Source organism: Rhamphochromis sp. 'chilingali', assembly GCF_963969265.1.
Source record: "Rhamphochromis sp. 'chilingali' genome assembly, chromosome: 2".
NCBI lineage: Eukaryota > Metazoa > Chordata > Actinopteri > Cichliformes > Cichlidae > Rhamphochromis > Rhamphochromis sp. 'chilingali'.
In genome coordinates, this window is record NC_137930.1 from 5,795,178 (window position 1) to 5,812,713 (window position 17,536).

The window sequence follows — 17,536 nt, forward strand, 5'->3', positions numbered from 1 at the left end:
TTCCTATTTCTCTCATTTCTGCCTCCTCTCTCCTCCGTTCTTCTCACCGTAATCCGAAAACACATTTCATTACACATTTTGAAGGACATTTCAATTCCTAAAGTGCATTTGGTCCAGTAACGAATTGGGGAATGACATGGGACTCAGTATACCACTGATTGTTCCTCTTACTCTAAATCACAGACATTAAGTTGGTGCAGTATTGTTACTTGTGTGAGTACAAGAAAATAATTATTATAATATGATGTGTTAAATTTGTTTAGATCACAGGAATAAGGAAGGATTGGTCTGTGTTTTAGTTTGGCTTAGCTGTAGGCCTGAGAGTGTGTGAAATTGTTTAGAGAGAAAGGAATTTATGGACACTGGGGGTCTGGTGTCATAAAAGGAGACAGGAAGCTACAGTTGGGGGTTGCTGATGCTGATGCTTGTACCTTTAATAAAAATGCATAATTGTTATAACTTAGAAGTAGGTTTGCAGGAGACTCTCCACATGCTTATCTGTAAATGTAAAACAACAAGAGGCCAATGGCCCAGTGGAGGCAGAGTGGGGGTCTCAGTGTTTGTAATATGTTAACTTGTTTTGTTTGTTGTCTAAAGGAACCTGGTGTAGCTTGGGTGAGGAGATTACTTTTGACCGGCAGGAAGTCACACACACACACACACACACACACACACACACACACACACACACACACACACACACACACACAGTGCTTTAACTGTTACGCACCCACACCCACATGCACACTCACTCACGTGCACACACATACACACGGGTACGCACACACACAGGCACTCACGTGCTCGTGCATACACACAGACACACAGAGTTTGCAGCACATCATGGGGGTTTTATGATGGGGTCACTTCTATAAAGCTGGCTGTAACTAACAAAGAGGTGGAAGATTTGCAGAGGGACACCGGCCTTGCACGTCTTCCCTTCTAGAAGATGCATGCTTAAATGAAGATGAATAAAGATGAATAAAGGTTTTGTGAAATAATTACTGAGTTCCGGTGCTGTCTCTGGATGCCTGAGGAATAAAAAGAACCGGGGTAAAACTGATTTCGTAACACTTGAAACTATGATAATGAAACTAATTGTGCAAAAGAAGATTGTGGCTTTTTTCAGGTGGGTGTCTCCTGTACTTCAAAAGTTATGAAGGTAAAAAAAAAAAAAAGAGCTGGACCCATTTATATAATATACTATATACACTATACAACCCACCTTTCAGAAGTAGTTAATTTAATATGGAGTAACTATTTTCTGGAATTGAGACATTCTTGAAGATGACGTTCAAGTAGTACAGAGGGTGCAGGAAACACAGGTTGTATCCCAATTCAGGGTCTGCAGCCTTAAAGGCCGCATTTTAAGGCCGATTACGTCACTGCGACGCGACGAAGGCTGCTCGAAATGCAGCCCTCAAATGTATCCTTCATTTCCCTGAATTTTAAGGATGTGGCGGTGTAGACTTCATGGCCCAACATATCCCAGACTTCATAGCGCTGCGGTGGGTGTGGATAATTTTGCCGAAAAAAACGGCTGAATTGGAGAGGCCAAAGAGTAAACTTTTAAAAGTAAGTACTGAATATTATGTAACTTATTTATGTGCTAGTGATGGTAAATTCGATTCTTTTTACTGAATCGCGTTTTAATGAGTCACTCACCAAAGTGAATCGGATTTCCTTGAGTCATTTGAGTCAATGAGTCAGTTGACCAGAGAGTGCAAAAATGTATATTTTCACTCAAACTTAATTTGTTTCTCTTTTAATGTAAATCCTACTGCTAAGATGAATGATTGTAAAAGAAAACAACTATTTTATAGAGCAAAAAAAATCTAAAGGGAACATTTTTATTTTATTTCATTAGTATTTTCCTTAAATGTGTCAAATATATATTTTCTCATCTAAATGTGCACTGAGCTGTGAGCCAGGGGGCGGTAATGCGCCTTAACATTGGTTGCCAACCAAGAAGAAGAAGAAGAAGCTGTGTGCCAAGAGGGAGGAGGTGATACACCAAAAGGACACCGAGGCTCCGAGAAAGAATGCAGTCTATTATACTTGCTTTCTTTTTTATGGCCAGCAGAGGGCGACTTGTGGAGTTACAAAAAGAAAGCTGTATAGAAGCTGAAACACTTTCCTGATGACGTCATAAGCTCAATCACTAGTGTTAAGTTAAATTTAAATTTAAGATGTTCATTTTTTAAATGAAGAGGGCTTTACTGTATAATTCCCATGCTGGTAACCTTTGAGTGTGCAGTATACTTGTAATTGAGTTTCTCAGTCAGATCTGCCTCTTGCTCGTCACCTCAGTTTTAAAACATTACCTTTTGACTTCATAACAGAACTGCACTAAAAGAATCATAGCATAATTAATAAATACATCAAAAATACTTGGAAAAGTGAGAATCAGAAAGGCTGGAGAAACAGCCTGCAGAGGTAAACTACAGAGACACAGACATATAGACTGATGGAGACAGCCAGTCTAACAACGGGTTGTCTTGACTGTGAAGAAGGAGTCAGTAATTACACTCTTACACTGCTGTGTGTTGATGGCATGGATGATTTATTTATTGTCTACTTATTTTTCCTGTATAGAATGAACTGTATGCTCTGGGGTATTAGTGACAGCAGACACATGCACCAATTTAGACAATAATGCATGTTAGTAATAAATTACTGTTGCAAAACTATGTTTATATTTTCTACCAAAAACAGTTTGAATGGAATGAGAAACATTAACTTTCATGAATTCTTCCACTCCCGGAGACCCCTCAGACATGATCTCAAATGCCTGTTTATGCCATCCGATCCGTCAAACACCTTCATACAGTTCATCAACAGCAGATGACAGAGGCTTCCACACTACAAACATTAGAAACAGGATATAAACTTAAAGGGGAAATTAAAGTGATATATAGTACTGACAGTGGTATGAAATCAATTTAAGGTGAAAAGCTGTGACACATTCTAACTTGTTTTTTTTTTTTAAAGGAATAAACAAGGCTATTTTCAGATATTACTGGATATCTTCATTTTCTTTTTTTAACAGCCAAAACAGGGAACAAACCAGGGGCCAGCTATGCAGCTACTGCTTCTGCTGCCATGCAGTTTGTGCTATCTCCTCTGCTTGGTTCAGTGACTGCCAAATCCTGATGGAAAAAAAAAAATCAACGAAAAACAGGGAGACCAAAACATCAAAACTGGTCTGACACTACTAACTATATTTAAAAATTCTGGAGGATGATTTCAATATTCTTCTGGATTTAAAAAAGCAATGCTCAAGTAGAAGTGAAATTCTTGTGTTGCAGATGTAAATGTAACTGTTGTACATATGAGCTAGAGTTTAGACTAAAATCAACATGAGCTAAAGATAAATAGCTGCAAACAGAGGTGGGCTCAGGTTTGAGTCAAAATGACTTTTTAAAAAAAATTTTTTTATTAATCAACGCTTCTCTTCTTCACGATTAGATTTGTAGTTGTATTTTTGATCATGTAGCACTGCTTAGCTTTATTTTTTAGCACGTTTGTAATCTTGGTGATCCTTAAATAACAAACAGTGTTATTTTTCCCTTTTTGTAATATTATGATTTGGCATGGGCAATCAAAGAAGTTTTCACCAGTAAGTCTTTTGGGATTCAAGTCATTGGATTTTAAAACAGTTTAACAATATAATGTAAGGAAACGGTTGAATTAAAAGACTATATTTCCGGATGACTGACATAAATGCACTTTTTTCCTAATTAAAATATTGCCTTATTTAGCGATTTTACTTCATTTTGAATTTATTAAATACAGGACGAAGATTAAAAAAAACAAAAAACGGTCCGTGAGTCGTTTGGTACCGCTGTTATTTGGCGTTGGTGTTGTGCGCATGCGCCGCGTCTGCGCAGAAACATTGGGTAGAATGTTTTTCCAGGTAGGATGGATTCCCAGAACTCCGGCCTGCAACAACTTAAGCTCGGGTGTGAAATTTATGATTTTCCCGTGTGATATGAATAAACATTCTTTGGTTTTGGTACCGGTTTTATTTTGTTATATTTATCCGCGACACCTTAAACGCCGGTCAGTGAAAAAACTGTCGGACATAAACAGGTCCGTGGCGGAAAAAAGGTTTGGGATCGCTGTTCTAGTGTTTCTGTAATGAGGTCAGAGGAAAAGTGTGTGTCTGACTGTGAGCACCAGCAGGTGGTGATATTGCTCTACTTACAGATGAAGTGCTCAGACACTCATAAATGGAAAGCGTGACATCTTTCTTTGTAAGTGTTTTGCCCATGTTGCACCGTTACAACCTATGTTTTTAGGTGTGCATGCAGAGTCACCGCTCTACAATGTAGGCAACAGAAAATATAGATATATCTTTTTAAATTCCCTTTATTTTCTTTGGTCGAGTTTTATATAACAGATGTTTAAGTTGAATGTTTTATTAATTTAAAATACACTTTTTCCCTTGAAGAAGTTGAATTAGTACTCCCAGTTTTGCCAGAGTATTTTTAACACATCTTTTCTGCTACGTACGTGACAAATGTCTGCGCTTTTGCCCCCTCTGCTGTATTATATCTTGTCACATTGACAATTTATTACACTATTATATCTTGTTCATACAAATTCATTGCAACAGTTGGAATTTTCTAAATCCATAATTTATAGCAACACACCATCAGCCCTTTAATGAAAACAAACTATCAAAAGGACTGACAAATCATGTAAATGTTGATTAAAATTACATTTAATATTTTATGTCATAACCTGATCAACAGCCTGTTGATTATGCGGCTGTAATAACATCTGCTTCATATCCAGGTATTGTGTTGCATGAAGAACATAGATTTATATCCAGATTATGAGCTATATAACTGTTTAAAGTTAACTATAGTTTAATTTGCATTTTTATGCACATTTGTTTGTTTTGCCAGCATTTAGGCATCATTTTTAATTTTTTACTTTGGGTAATATGAGACAGCCTCCAGCCTGAACTCGATAAGAGATGAGTGGAAGAAATTTTTCTTCAGTCACAGAAAGGAGTTATACTGGATCCCCTTCCCAGCAAAAAACACAAAAACAAACGAAAAAACAAACAAACCAGGATCTATTTTATTTGTTTGCGTGGCTCTCCCCCGGCTTCCTCCCACAGTCCAAAGACATGCAGTTAGTGGGGACAGGTTAACTGGAAAACATAAAATTGCCCATAGGATTGAATGCAGGAGTGAATGTGAGTATGATTGGTCGCCTGCGACAGACTGGTGACCTGACCAGGGTGTACCCTGCCTCTCGCCCTAAGACAGCTGGGATAGGCTCCAGCGCCCCCCAGGACCCTGAAAAGGATAAGTGGATAGATGGATCCAACTTTTTGAATTTGTAAGTGATATTTTTCACCTCTGGTTCTTTTTTATATGACCTGCATGAAATAATATGAGTCAGAAAGTCAGGCTGAAGTACGATGTGCATTTTGTAGTCCAGCAGATATCACAAGGTTAAGGAGCCGAGTGCACATGCAGTCTGATTCACTGATTCTCCTCCTTATTAATTCTCCTTCACACATTTTCTTGACATTTAATAGTTTCCAGTAATGTCAATGAAAGGTCATTACAAAAAGAGATACCCACCAAGTTTTTAAATGTGTAAAAGTTCGCCCTCTAGTGTTCACTGCTGACAAACCAAAAATAAGATCACCAGTAAATAACAGAACGTGCTTTCCTTGGTTCTCAAAGCTGAAAACAAGTCATTTATTGTTGTTGTTGTTGTTTTTAATATATATATAATATACACTGGCAGTAAGGCATAAATAATACAGTGAGTGCAAGTTCAGTCCTGAAGCAACAGCCTGTACTTTCAGCAGCTGTTGATCAGCAGAGGCGTCCGTCTTTGGATCGTTAAGGTCATTTAATCTAACTCTGCTGCACTGTAAATCTCTAGTACTGTTATCCACACACAGACCCACGGCTGCAAGAAAAGAGAAAAATGTGAATTTCAAGCAAAAAAAAAAATTACACTTGCTCTTTTTTCACTGTAAACGTGTGCTGCTGTGTTTGGTCTCACCCATGAGGCTGGCACTGAAGGTCATCGGCACAGGGGCAGTGGTCACGGGGACCCTCCTGGTCCCAGGCTAGCATATCCATCAGCAGGTTGGGGTGGCTTAGACAGGACTCCCCCTTGCCCGGTTTGGGGTTACATACTGGAAACAAAAGCTCTGATGGAAGCAGCAGTGAAAAAAATACATGAAGTTTAAAATTGCCTTTATTGAATCTTCTAAGTCATTGACTGGTCAGTCCAAATCACAATGTCTCACTTAGACTATCCCCGTTCTGACTTTGTTAGTCTTGGACTATGTTTGATTCCTAAATTCTGTCACCAAGCATTTAGAACTGGTTACAGGTTGAGATAACATATTACAGATTGCTTGAAAATAGCAAACAGATCCAATTAGGCACTTTAAGGTAGTCTCTCTGGTGTTCCAACCCAGATGAAACTTACCTGGTTGGAAAGCACAGCAGAGGTGTGGCCTGCAGTCACTCTGACTCTGACAGATGGTTCCCTCTGTTCCACTGGTGGCGTTCACTGTGCACTGGCCCCAAACACACATCTGATCAGAGCAGCACTCCTCATCCTTGATGCAGGGCTATGTGAGGACACGCAATCAGATATGTTAAAAAAAAGTATGTCAAGTGCATCCTTTTGGATTCATGTAGATAGCATTACATCACGGCATAAAGGGCACTTTTTTTTTTTGCTTGATGCATTTTTATGTCACTTATGTTACTTTTGAACATTTTCAAGTCCAGGGGTGTGTGGAGAGGGGGGCATGGGGTGGTATTTCTATGTTATGCTACATTCCGCTTCTAATCTGCTATTTAGGAGCAAATATTGCACATATTGTAGTATACATCATTTATTTCAGAAACGTTGGTACCATTAATTAACCAAGATTATGGATTGTATTATGTAAACGATCTAAATACTTGTTTCTGCCACTTTACAATAGAAAATGTTTTATTCAAAACAAACATTCAACACAAATTATCTTTAAACTCAAGTTCAGTGCTACTTTTTGTCTACTGCACATAACATTAAAACTATGTCCAATATTTTCTATGCTGTATATTTCTAATAAAAAAAACTGCAGAAATTGCAGTTCCTCTATTGGCCACGTGAGGCTTCAAATATATAAGTCCCCATATTGTCATGGTTTGCAAGGGCAGACTGTGTGGAGATGAGAGGTGCAGACAAGTAGAGAAACAGGTGGAGGTTTAAACTGAAAGTGAGCCTTTCATTGGTGGCTGTAAAAAACACTGTAAAGCATTTAACGGAAGGGGAACTGAAAACACTAACAAAACCTAAACTGGGAGAAGCTAAACAAAAGAACATGAAGAACAAGCAGATGATCCAATGAGGAACAGCGGGAAACATATATACACACAGAGGGAAAGGAGGAAATGGCAAACAGGTGAGGAACACAGCTGTGACTAATCAGACAAGACCAGACAGGGAGGAAGGAAAACAGAATACACTGACACAGGACACAGACTGTCAAAGTAAAACAGGAAATACACAAACGTAGAGTCAAGGATTATCAATACGTAGCACAATGGACACAAGGGAGGCACAGTAACACAGTAACAATGCTGTCCAACTTATCAGCATTATAAAGGATGTTTACAGCTTAGAACAGAATTAGCTTCTGTGGACGTTTCTCCTAGATAACAACTGTTTGTTTGTGATTTTTCAATTTTAATTTTTTCCCCTGTATGTATTATGTTGAGACAAAGTTAGCCATGTTGTCTCTGTGACTGACAGGTTTTAGCCAAGCACTGCTAATCTGAGTGACTGAACTGAACCTCTCAACGGCAGAGCTCCTATCAGTGAGTGAAATTCCAGTATTTTATTAGTCTGTTAGCACTTATCATCCAAACCATTTATGGATGCATCCACTACTCAAACTTTCAAGCATAACTGATAAACTTGTACTCCACTCTTTTTGCCCAAATTCCTTTGTAGCTCAACAAAAACAACATGGAGGCTAAAGCTGAGCTTTCAGACCGATGGGACTGACAGTCCAGAAACCACCAGGTTAAGTTATGGTGATTACTTTTACATGCAGCCAGTCACACTGTACTGTAGCTGGAAGGTTGTTCCCTCGAAAGCTGAAAGGCAATACAACGATTAGAGGGGAAGTGTGAATCGTCTGTGGGTTCATCGTGACTAGTGATGCTGTACTTGAAGCAAAGACACTGATTATAGTAGCTCATCGCAACCACAAAAGACAACACTAACTGTCTCCCCACCATGTCTGTTGGGATACAGGGGAGGCATTTGGAGTTCTCAATCTCATACAGGCAGTATTTCAGGTTGCCACAGTCCTCGTCCACCATGCATTCCTGTGGGATGAGAAAAATGAATTACAAATATATGAAGTGATGAAGAACCTAACAGAAGTATTTATATAGTTTTAGATAAGAAATACATGCATCTTGAAAATAATCTCATCTCACAATGGATATCATTATCAAGAAGCACTCAGCCAAACAGAATTCAGTGTAGCTGAGTGCTATTTGCCTGTATCACAATAACAGTCGTACGTTATTCCACTGCACCCCCACATAATGACTTCCCGGTATCTGCTGGGTCCATCTCCATGCAAACTGCATTAAGGATAACATCAGTGGCATCCGAATGCAACAGAAGGGCTGGGTCTCTAGAGTATCCCCTCCTTCTGTCCTCTACACTTGATTTGCACTCCAGCATGTTGAAGGTAAAGAAATTATCTTCAAATATGTGCCCTTTCTAGGATGACTCACAGAAAGAAACGGTGCTTAAAAGAAAACACAATTTTTTTTAATGCCTGAAACAATCTGGGCTTTTAAGACCAAGCTGGAAATATTATAAACTTGTTGTTAAATGATGCTAACTGTGAGTTTGTTGCAGGAACACCGTGTACACCATGCAACAAAGCGACAAATATTGTGCATGCTGAAAAATGCGCTTTTAAGGGTGGATTTTCCAGCAGAGGAAGTCAACAAGTCTTTATGCTAATGAGATATTTGAGATTTAGTTTGACTTGTTTCCAGTGGTGAGAGGAAACAGTGCATGCCAAAAACCATCCCAGCCACATGGGTGGCTTTCTCTGATTTATCTTTGAAAGTGTGGCCTGTGAAAGTTTAACACAGGAAGCAAACAAAGAACATCTTTAAACCAGACCTCCTTTCCCACTGTAAATTTAGATTTCAGTTTTCTTGCCCGAAAGCGTTATTACTGTCTGCGTTTCTACCTCATCAATACAGGAAAACAGGTCAAATGAAGCTAAAAGGTTAGATATTAATCACACATTACAGAGTCCTGGTTTTATTTGTGAGGAATGGATGACTTAAAGTTCCTCTATGATCCTTTTTTGGGGGTTTCTTCTTTATATTTTTCTGAGGAAATGTAACATGACAAAGTTGCAAAGCTTGGAAATCAACTGTTATTTTTTGCAGGTCGGGGAGTCAAGTTCAGCAGATTTCAGATGCCAGCTCTCATCAGCTGGCGGCTTAGCAGATTCTATTCTGCTCATCCTATTAGCAAGTCTTATAGGAGCGTGCTATTTTGCTGCAAGCTGCTTTGTCACCCACCACCACCCCATATTGTTCAACCTGTTTGCGCTATTTGTCGGTTGTCTGCTTTGTTCTGTGGGCAATCCTTGCTTGCCTGCAGTGTTGACCTTTCTCTCCCTGCATTTGTGTACATTTGTGTGTTTCCCAGAGCCATGGCTACACAACTGTTATCACTGGTTCCCTGGATTGTGCACTTGTCCCATCCACCATGGCGCCAGCTCTTCCGCCTACACTCTACAGATTGTTTATAATATAATTCATACTCTTTAGTGTTAATTTTTTTGTGTTTTCAAGTTAACACCTTAGAATTGTGCTGTGCTCCAGATTTCCTCCTTGTGTGCCAGGAATTCCACACAGTATTTTATTGTTTTGCTCTCTAGTCTGCTTGTTTGTTTTCACCACTCTCCTACAATGTCTCTCCTCTCTGGCTTTGCCTCTGAAAATTCCACTTCACATTATGAATTGGTGAATAAACCTTGTCAACTGCTTTTCTTGTGTCCCGTCCTGCTTCGGTTAAATCATAACAGTAGGAGGATCTTGCTGCTGTTCCCCCTCCTCTTAGGCTTTCTACGTATGATTTTCAAATGGCGGGGAGGTCCCAGAAATGCCACCAAATATAAATGTCTGAAAATGGAGAAACAATCCTAGGTTTGTCTGAAGTGCTCCTGGCAGAAGCTCAGTTATTCTCTCACACAGCTTAATACAATTTGTCTTCTCATTACTTATCTATCTTACAAGTTGACACAAAGGCACGGTTTCTGCCTAGTAGCTCTTTCAGCACACTCACAAGCAAAGAGTGAACAAAGAGGGCGCGCATGCCTTGCAGTTTTATTGGCAACTGACATTTTCTAAGAATGCTGCACTGCTACTTAACGAGTTAGGTAGAGAACTCATGCCAACGCAGTGTCTTAGCTGGGCTAGGTAACCCATCAGAAAATTCAGCAGCAGAAATGGAGGTATGCAGAATCAGGGTAAAAAGAGCACAGACCAGAGTTATGAAACCACAAAGGAGCAAAATACGGGACATTTAACGCAACAGCTGAAATGTAGTAGCCACAGTTGTCTGCAACGCTTTGTAGCAACAATAAGGCATTTGACTGACAATTGTTATGGACAGCAGTGCTGTAGGAAATTATCTAGACCCTCTATTCACTTAAATCACATTAATCGCAGACTGCCTCTACTCATCCAAAAAGCATCCACATTTTAACCAAATGTTTCCACATTTTAGCTTACATGTGCTTTTCTTCAACTCCCCATGCGCTGACTAATTTTTTTTTCTGAAGCAGCAACAGTGCCATGCGATTAACTGACTCTACTCTACTGTGACTTAACAAATAAGGTTAAATACATATGGCATTAGTTGTTTAATTTGTTTGCTTGTTTGTTTTAGTAGTTTCTTTACAAAAGTACAGTTTTTTGGCTTACAATCTTCCTTGCTTCCTTGGCATTTTTTCCTCTATTAACATAACCACCATCTGTACAGCTGCCAGGAAAGAAAAAGATCAAAACCACCACCGTAAAGTAAAGAGCAGGCAGCAAGCAGCAGCAGCAACCTCAATCCAAACTGGCCTCCTCTTGGTGAAAACTATGAAAAGTATATGGTAGGTTTCTTTGCTGGATGAGATCATTCTTTTTTTTTGAAAAAACGTATTAATACAATGGTCCCATGGTTTCAAAAACCTCTCTTTCTCTCTGTCTCGTCTTACAAATGTGGAATATTTCCCAAACTGAAGGAAAATGCATCTGAAATCAAGCACTCTAAAAGCTGATAAATATTTAAAATAATACTGACAGATTCTCATTGGAATGTAATAAAAAAGAGGCTTGAGCTTTTATCTGTTTCCAAAAGGCAGCCTGTAAACTTTCCATCGCTTTGAAAAGAGGTCTGAAACTAAGTGAGTTGGATTTTGTGTTTCTCCAAAATATTTCCAGAATCCCAACTTGATACAAGCCAAAATGTTAAACTATTAATCTCAGTACAAAATACTGACTCACATAAAAATAGCAGCTTCATGGCAGCATCGGGAAAATGTGGACACAGAAGAAAAAGACAAAACCTTGTTTAAAACTTGGTTTAGGTTTAGGTCTGGATCAAGGACAAGAGGTAAAAGACTCACATGATTCATGTTGTTCCACTGGCTGGAGATCTCCATATGAACATGGGACAAATGAGTCTCCCCAGTGTTGTTGTTAGTGTCCTATAAAAACAGTAAGGGGGTGAAATACTGTATCAGACCTGGGGAAGAAAAACAACTTTTCTTTTCTTACCAATTAATCCTAAACCCACTCAGACACTGTAGACTGAAGTGAATGGCTTGTGTGCGAAAGTTACACGGTAATGAGTGAATCCCTACCTTGTCAGTTCTGTCTAGCACCTTAACTGCTTTGTCTCCGTTCTTTATCACCATCGTAGTCTCATTGTGGTAGTTAGGACCCAGCTCCAGTGAGCCTGAAGAGGATTTTGCACTCTCTGTAGTGATCTGTTGGAAGGAAAATTAGGGTAAATCTTAAATAAAGAGCAGCATATGTTATACTGTACATCTGTTGTTCATATTTTGGAAAATATGGATCCTTAAGGGGGCTATAAAAATGGATAGTTTGCATTCTCTGCTTGATGCAACAGGGAAACCTCCCAGTAGCCCAGAAATGATTAAAACCAGACGCTCACTGACATCAGGAAATGTATCGGACCTGCTGAAATTCAATTCTTGGGAAGGAAAATAACAAACACAAGGTACTGAAGGCTGTCTAGAAAAAGCTGTTTGTATGAAGTTCTTGCAGGAGCTCTTCCGTATTGCCTTTTCTTTTATTGAACTGAGTGTCTGGCCGGGAAATCTCTATTTTAAGCAAATACTATCATGATGAGTGACGGTGGTACTCAGCACGGCGTGGGTCAGATTTAAAGCAGACACGGAAACTATGTGTCTGCTAAAAGTAACTGAGCATTAAAATAATTTGAAACACTTTTTTATCCCCCTGCTTTCTAATAAAACTGTCGCGTATTTACTTTAATATGGACACATTGGATTTCTCTGCCAGTCAGCACTGGCTTTATATGAATGGATAAAATATGACGCCAACCTGGTCCACTGCCTCCTCCAGTATGTGCTGAGTGTCCTCCATCAACTCCTCTACCTCTCGGAACATATCGGTCAAGCTGACCGGCCCCCGCTCCAGGCTCTCCCGCGGGAACAAGGTCCCGCTCCTCGCCGTGCCGACGGCTGCCCACAGAAAGCACAAACCCCGGAACACCGACAGCTGCGCGATGCCGGACATCTTTCCTTCTCTTCCACCTAGTCTGTCTACCGAGCAGCACACGGGTGTGACGCACGCAGGGCACACAGCTGGACACAGCTGGATCCGTTTTATTTGGAAAGTATGAGGAGCGCAGCAGCAGCGGTGGTGAGGGGGAGGCGGAGGAGGGGAGGAAGGTGGGGGGGGGGGGGGGGGTATTAGCAGGATCAGGTTTAATGGGGTGGAAAAAGTTCACGCTGCATTTCGTGATTTAAACGTCAAACACAGGCGAGTGGCCTTTATAAAGACATAAATGTGAACCGGACTGTAAAACAAACAGAAGTAAAGGCTGACAGACGAATGCCAGATGTGATCTGTAGAGGCAAGTTCCCACGTAGGCCTGCGCTTAATCACCGGTCACTTCAGTGGAGCTGACAGCAAGAAATACACATCATGTCAGACAGCTTTAGTGAAGGTCTGCCCATTCTTTTGAAAATCGAGACAAAGTTTGGACTCTTTTGCACAATCCTACAGAAAAAAAGATTTGATTTTAGTTATATTTATGTGATGAAGAGCAACTCGATGTTTCATTACTGATACTGTGTAGCTTGGATACTTAGTCTCCTCAGTTTATGAGGCTTAATTTGAGGTTTTTCGTTCATTTCTGAGTGTTGGTTCTGGTTTGATCTTATTACCCTGATGATGAGTTTTAGTATTATAATTTTGGGTTAATGTCTTTATTATTATTATTATTATTATTATTATTAGTAGTAGTAGTAGTAGTAGTAGTAGTAGTATTAATAATATAATAGTAGTATAATATTATATTACATTATTATAGTAGTATAATAATATAATAGAGTAGTAGTAGTAGAGGTCGGCTCTCCAGTGCCTCCCTCCGTCTGGTTTTAGTCCCTTTGTGTTCTTTTGTCTGTAACTTTTTATGTCTTTTATTATGTTTTGGTTATTTCCTGTTTTATGTTGAAGGTTAGTTTTACTTCCGGTCTCTTTCTTCCTATGTTTCCTTGACTGTTATCGTCTGCTGTCAGGTGATTCCTCCCGTGTCCTGTTGTCTAATCAGTCCTGTTTGTGTATATAGTCTTGTGTTACTCCTGCATGTCTAAGTCTCTTGTTTGTGGGTTTTAGATTTCACCTGTTGGACTTTGTATTTTAAGAAACGCTTACCTTTTCTTAAAATATCCCTCGCTGTTCTCCTATATGTTTCACATATTCAGATGGTTATGGCATCTTTTAGTTACATTTGTTTCAGTCTTGCCTTGTATTTTTGACTGTGTTTCCTCCTGCTGGAGTCTTTGTTCTTACTGCTTTTAGATCAGTCTGTATTCTGGGTTACCTACCTTAGCCACCTGAGCTGATTGCACCCACTCAAAATGATGCTTGGGGTTCCCCCAGAGAAGCAAGTTTCACAACTTGGCAACCATCTTGGATCAACTCCAGGTGTCTGAGAGCTTTATTTTTTGTCCGGAGGTTAAATATTTGGTGATTCTGCCCCCAAAATGAGATTTAAAAGAACAACTTCCTGGTCAGATTATTCTTTTGCACATTACACATGAGGTTTCACAACTTTACACGTCCTGAAACAACTGTGAACCTCAGTACATTGTGCACATATGTCAGTACAATAAAGTGACTGTCTGATTGTACAGGGTGTATTAAAAAAGCATCATCCGATTTCAAAGTGCTTTGATTCCACAGCCGTTCACCAATAAAAACCAAACACGTTCTGTTGGAAGGAGTACTGTTTGTGAGTTTCACATGGTTACCGGTAGGTAGCATAACAACAGCTGTGGCTACAATGACTCCAATCTTACTTGCAGAAATATGAAACAAGTTTGAATATAGTACAGACATATGCTGTGTGGTCTGTTTCTATGTGTTAGCCCTGCGACAGACTGGGTGTATCCTGCCTCTTTCTCTCCGACAGCCAGTATAGGCTCCAGCCCCCCAACTACCCTGAATTGGAGAAGTGGAAGAGAATGGATGGACATACTGTGTATCCAGAGGGGTACGGCATACATCACGTGTGAACACTGTAAGTTTTTTGTATGTAAAAATATAGTCAAGTATTTTAAAGTTTACTGCAAGCTTCACTCTTTCATAAAGTTCTTTGTATGTGTAACACTTTTACCACCGGCTCGTGTGACAAGACTCCCCCCTTATGCCCTCGGGTGCAGTCTTGACTCTACTTAAACATTCTGTGATAAAAGATACATCTCGAAAAATAAATATCAGTCTAAGGTTCATATGATTCTCGTGTCTACACAGACAAGCGGAGGCTAAGGAAATACACTTAACCGATTAAGGCTAATACATGTGAATACTCAAATGATAAGACACCATGCAATAAACCCAACACAGGATCTCAGGGTTAGAAAATGCATTAAACAATTGCAGGAAATTCACATCCAACCCTTTTTTTCTTCATGAAAAAAACACATATACAAAACATACAATAAACCCCCGGGGGATAGATTTTAGTATTTTTTCCCTTAACCTGTCCAATGTTATTCTTTCCCCAGAGTGCGCTCTTAGTTTATTTTTGTTGTTGGCGCGCTTTAGTTGGAGCTCTTAATAATAACAACAATACCTCCGAGTATCCGTGATGTCTCCACCTCCTCCGATGAATAACTCGCTCGTTGTGGTAGCAACCGTCTCCACTCGCGGCAGCGAGCAACGAATCTCCGGTTCCTTAGATAGCAGCAAATCATCCACGGTTAGCGACTCTCTCCCGAGACAACTCTCAACCTCCGTCTCTTCGCTCCGGCGGAATCTCCGTTAGCCAGGACCGTGGCGTTAGCCTAGCTCCAGCTAGCCAACGTAGCCAAACGTGCCTCGTGCTTAGCCAAGCACAAAAGATACGGGAAGCCCGGCTCAAACGCTCCGAATGATTACCGGGAAGTCCGCAGACGGGTGATATGTTGTTGCCGAACAACTTTGGTGACATAAGCAGTCCCGAAGTCCGTGCTTCGTCTATGCCATTTTAGTAATCCTCCTTTTTCTCCTCTCTTCCTCCCGAGTCTCTTTCCCCCGGAAGTCATCTGCAAGTCATGACCTCTCGTGACGTAGCATATAAGACAAGTTACACCTCCTCTCTTTTAACAGACATTCACATTCCATGAAATTATGTTTTTTTTAACATAACTGATTTTTTCACACACGATTTATGCATTTTAATACAAACATTTATATCACATATTTATACCACTCTTAACCTCACCATGAACAATTATTTTCTCTTTAACTTATTCTCATGAAAACAAAATAAATACCACTGATATTTATCAGAGTATTACACTCTCCCCCCACCAAAGAAAAGCATGCCCTCATGACTTTGTACCTTGAAAACATAAACCATTATGGCACAACAGGTGAGTAAAACACACAACTAAGCAAAGATGGATGTACCTATCCACTTATAAAAACAAGAGACATATTTCACTGTAGTGGCGGCTACCACACTGGGATGACCTGGTTCATTATAAGTTAACCTCAAAGGAGCCCTCTTTAACCTCTGAGGTCTGGTCTTAATGTCAAAGTCAGGATTAGTCTCAGAGTTAAATCCAGTATCTTCTTCTTGCGAAATAAGGTCTGCATTCAGTGTTTTCTCTTTCCCTGCCTCCTCAGGATTCTCGCAAGTATCAGGTGATTCGGCTTCGGTGATCTCAACAGACTCAGATTCATTTACACTGTCCGTCTCAGGTTCCTCTACACATTCCTGTGTTACTCCCAGCCCAACTGTTTTTGGTTGTTCAGCTACGTCGCTTAAGGAAATACCCAAATCCAGACTGAATGGTTCCAGAGTATCACTATCCATGTTGCACCTGAGAGGTTCAACAGTCAGATCACACCAAAGGCCAAAATCCTCATCTTCGGAGTCAGTGTACTCTTTCTCATCTTTATCACTGGGTGTGACTCCTTCCCTTTCAGAGTCTTTATCTGCCGTTCTCTGCGATAGTGTCTTTTCCTTTCCAGGCTTGTCTGTGCATTCTTTCTGTTTCCTCCATCGCAAGACTCTCCTTGTAGGGGTGAGATCCGTATGGGATGCAGAGTCTAGACATATCCTCTCCCCAAGAGGCAGTAAGTGATTTCGATGGAGGATCTTGATTGGTCCATCACCATCTTCAGGTTTCAACCGGAACACTGGTAGGTTCGGCATCTTGCTTTCCACAACATATGGTTTTGACGCCCAGCGATCGGCCAGTTTATGCTTCCCCTGTAACCCGAGGTTTCGTAGCAAGACTCTGTCTCCAGGTAACAACTGTGCGAACCTGATTCTTTTGTCATACCGCTGCTTATTGTTCTCATTCTGTTTGGCCGCGACGGACTCTGCTAGTTCATAGGCAGCCTTCAACTCCTTCCTCAGGTCAGAAACGTACTTGAGGTAAGTTTTCTGTGGTGTGCCATCACTAGAAGTCTCGAAACACAAATCCACAGGTAACCTAGCTTCACGCCCAAACATAAGGAAATAAGGAGAGAAACCTGTAGCTTCATTTGGAGTGCAATTATAAGCATGAACCAAATGAACGACGTGCTGACTCCATTTTTTCTTTCTGTTCGGTTCCAGGGTCCCCAACATGTCCAACAACGTCCTATTAAATCTCTCGGGTTGAGGGTCTCCTTGAGGATGATAGGGCGTCGTTCTTGACTTTTCAACTCCAAGCGAACTCAACACTTCATGAACAAGACGACTTTCA

General features: G+C 40.3%; 1 protein-coding gene across 1 annotated transcript; it reads right to left on the reverse strand.

The window, feature by feature from the left end:
• Positions 1 to 4,836: 4,836 nt before the first annotated feature.
• On the reverse strand, positions 4,837 to 13,001 carry dkk3b (dickkopf WNT signaling pathway inhibitor 3b). The gene is made up of 7 exons (XM_080875103.1): positions 12,669 to 13,001; positions 11,942 to 12,067; positions 11,705 to 11,785; positions 8,280 to 8,372; positions 6,472 to 6,616; positions 6,037 to 6,187; positions 4,837 to 5,940 (listed from the first exon to the last, which is right to left on the reverse strand). The coding sequence occupies exons 1-7, from the start codon at positions 12,861 to 12,863 to the stop codon at positions 5,919 to 5,921; spliced, it is 813 nt and encodes a 270-aa protein (XP_080731229.1). The 5' UTR covers positions 12,864 to 13,001; the 3' UTR covers positions 4,837 to 5,918.
• Between the last annotated feature and the right edge of the window lie 4,535 nt (positions 13,002 to 17,536).

Coding starts and splice junctions, on each gene's coding strand:
- dkk3b (XM_080875103.1), bottom strand. CDS start 12,863: ATGTCCGGCATCGCGCAGCTGTCGGTGTTCCGGGGTTTGTGCTTTCTG. Junction 8,373..11,704: donor AGTGGAACAACATGAATCAT/GTGAGTCTTTTA, acceptor CTCATCCCACAG/GAATGCATGGTGGACGAGGA. Junction 6,617..8,279: donor CCTGTATCCCAACAGACATG/GTGGGGAGACAG, acceptor GTCCTCACATAG/CCCTGCATCAAGGATGAGGA.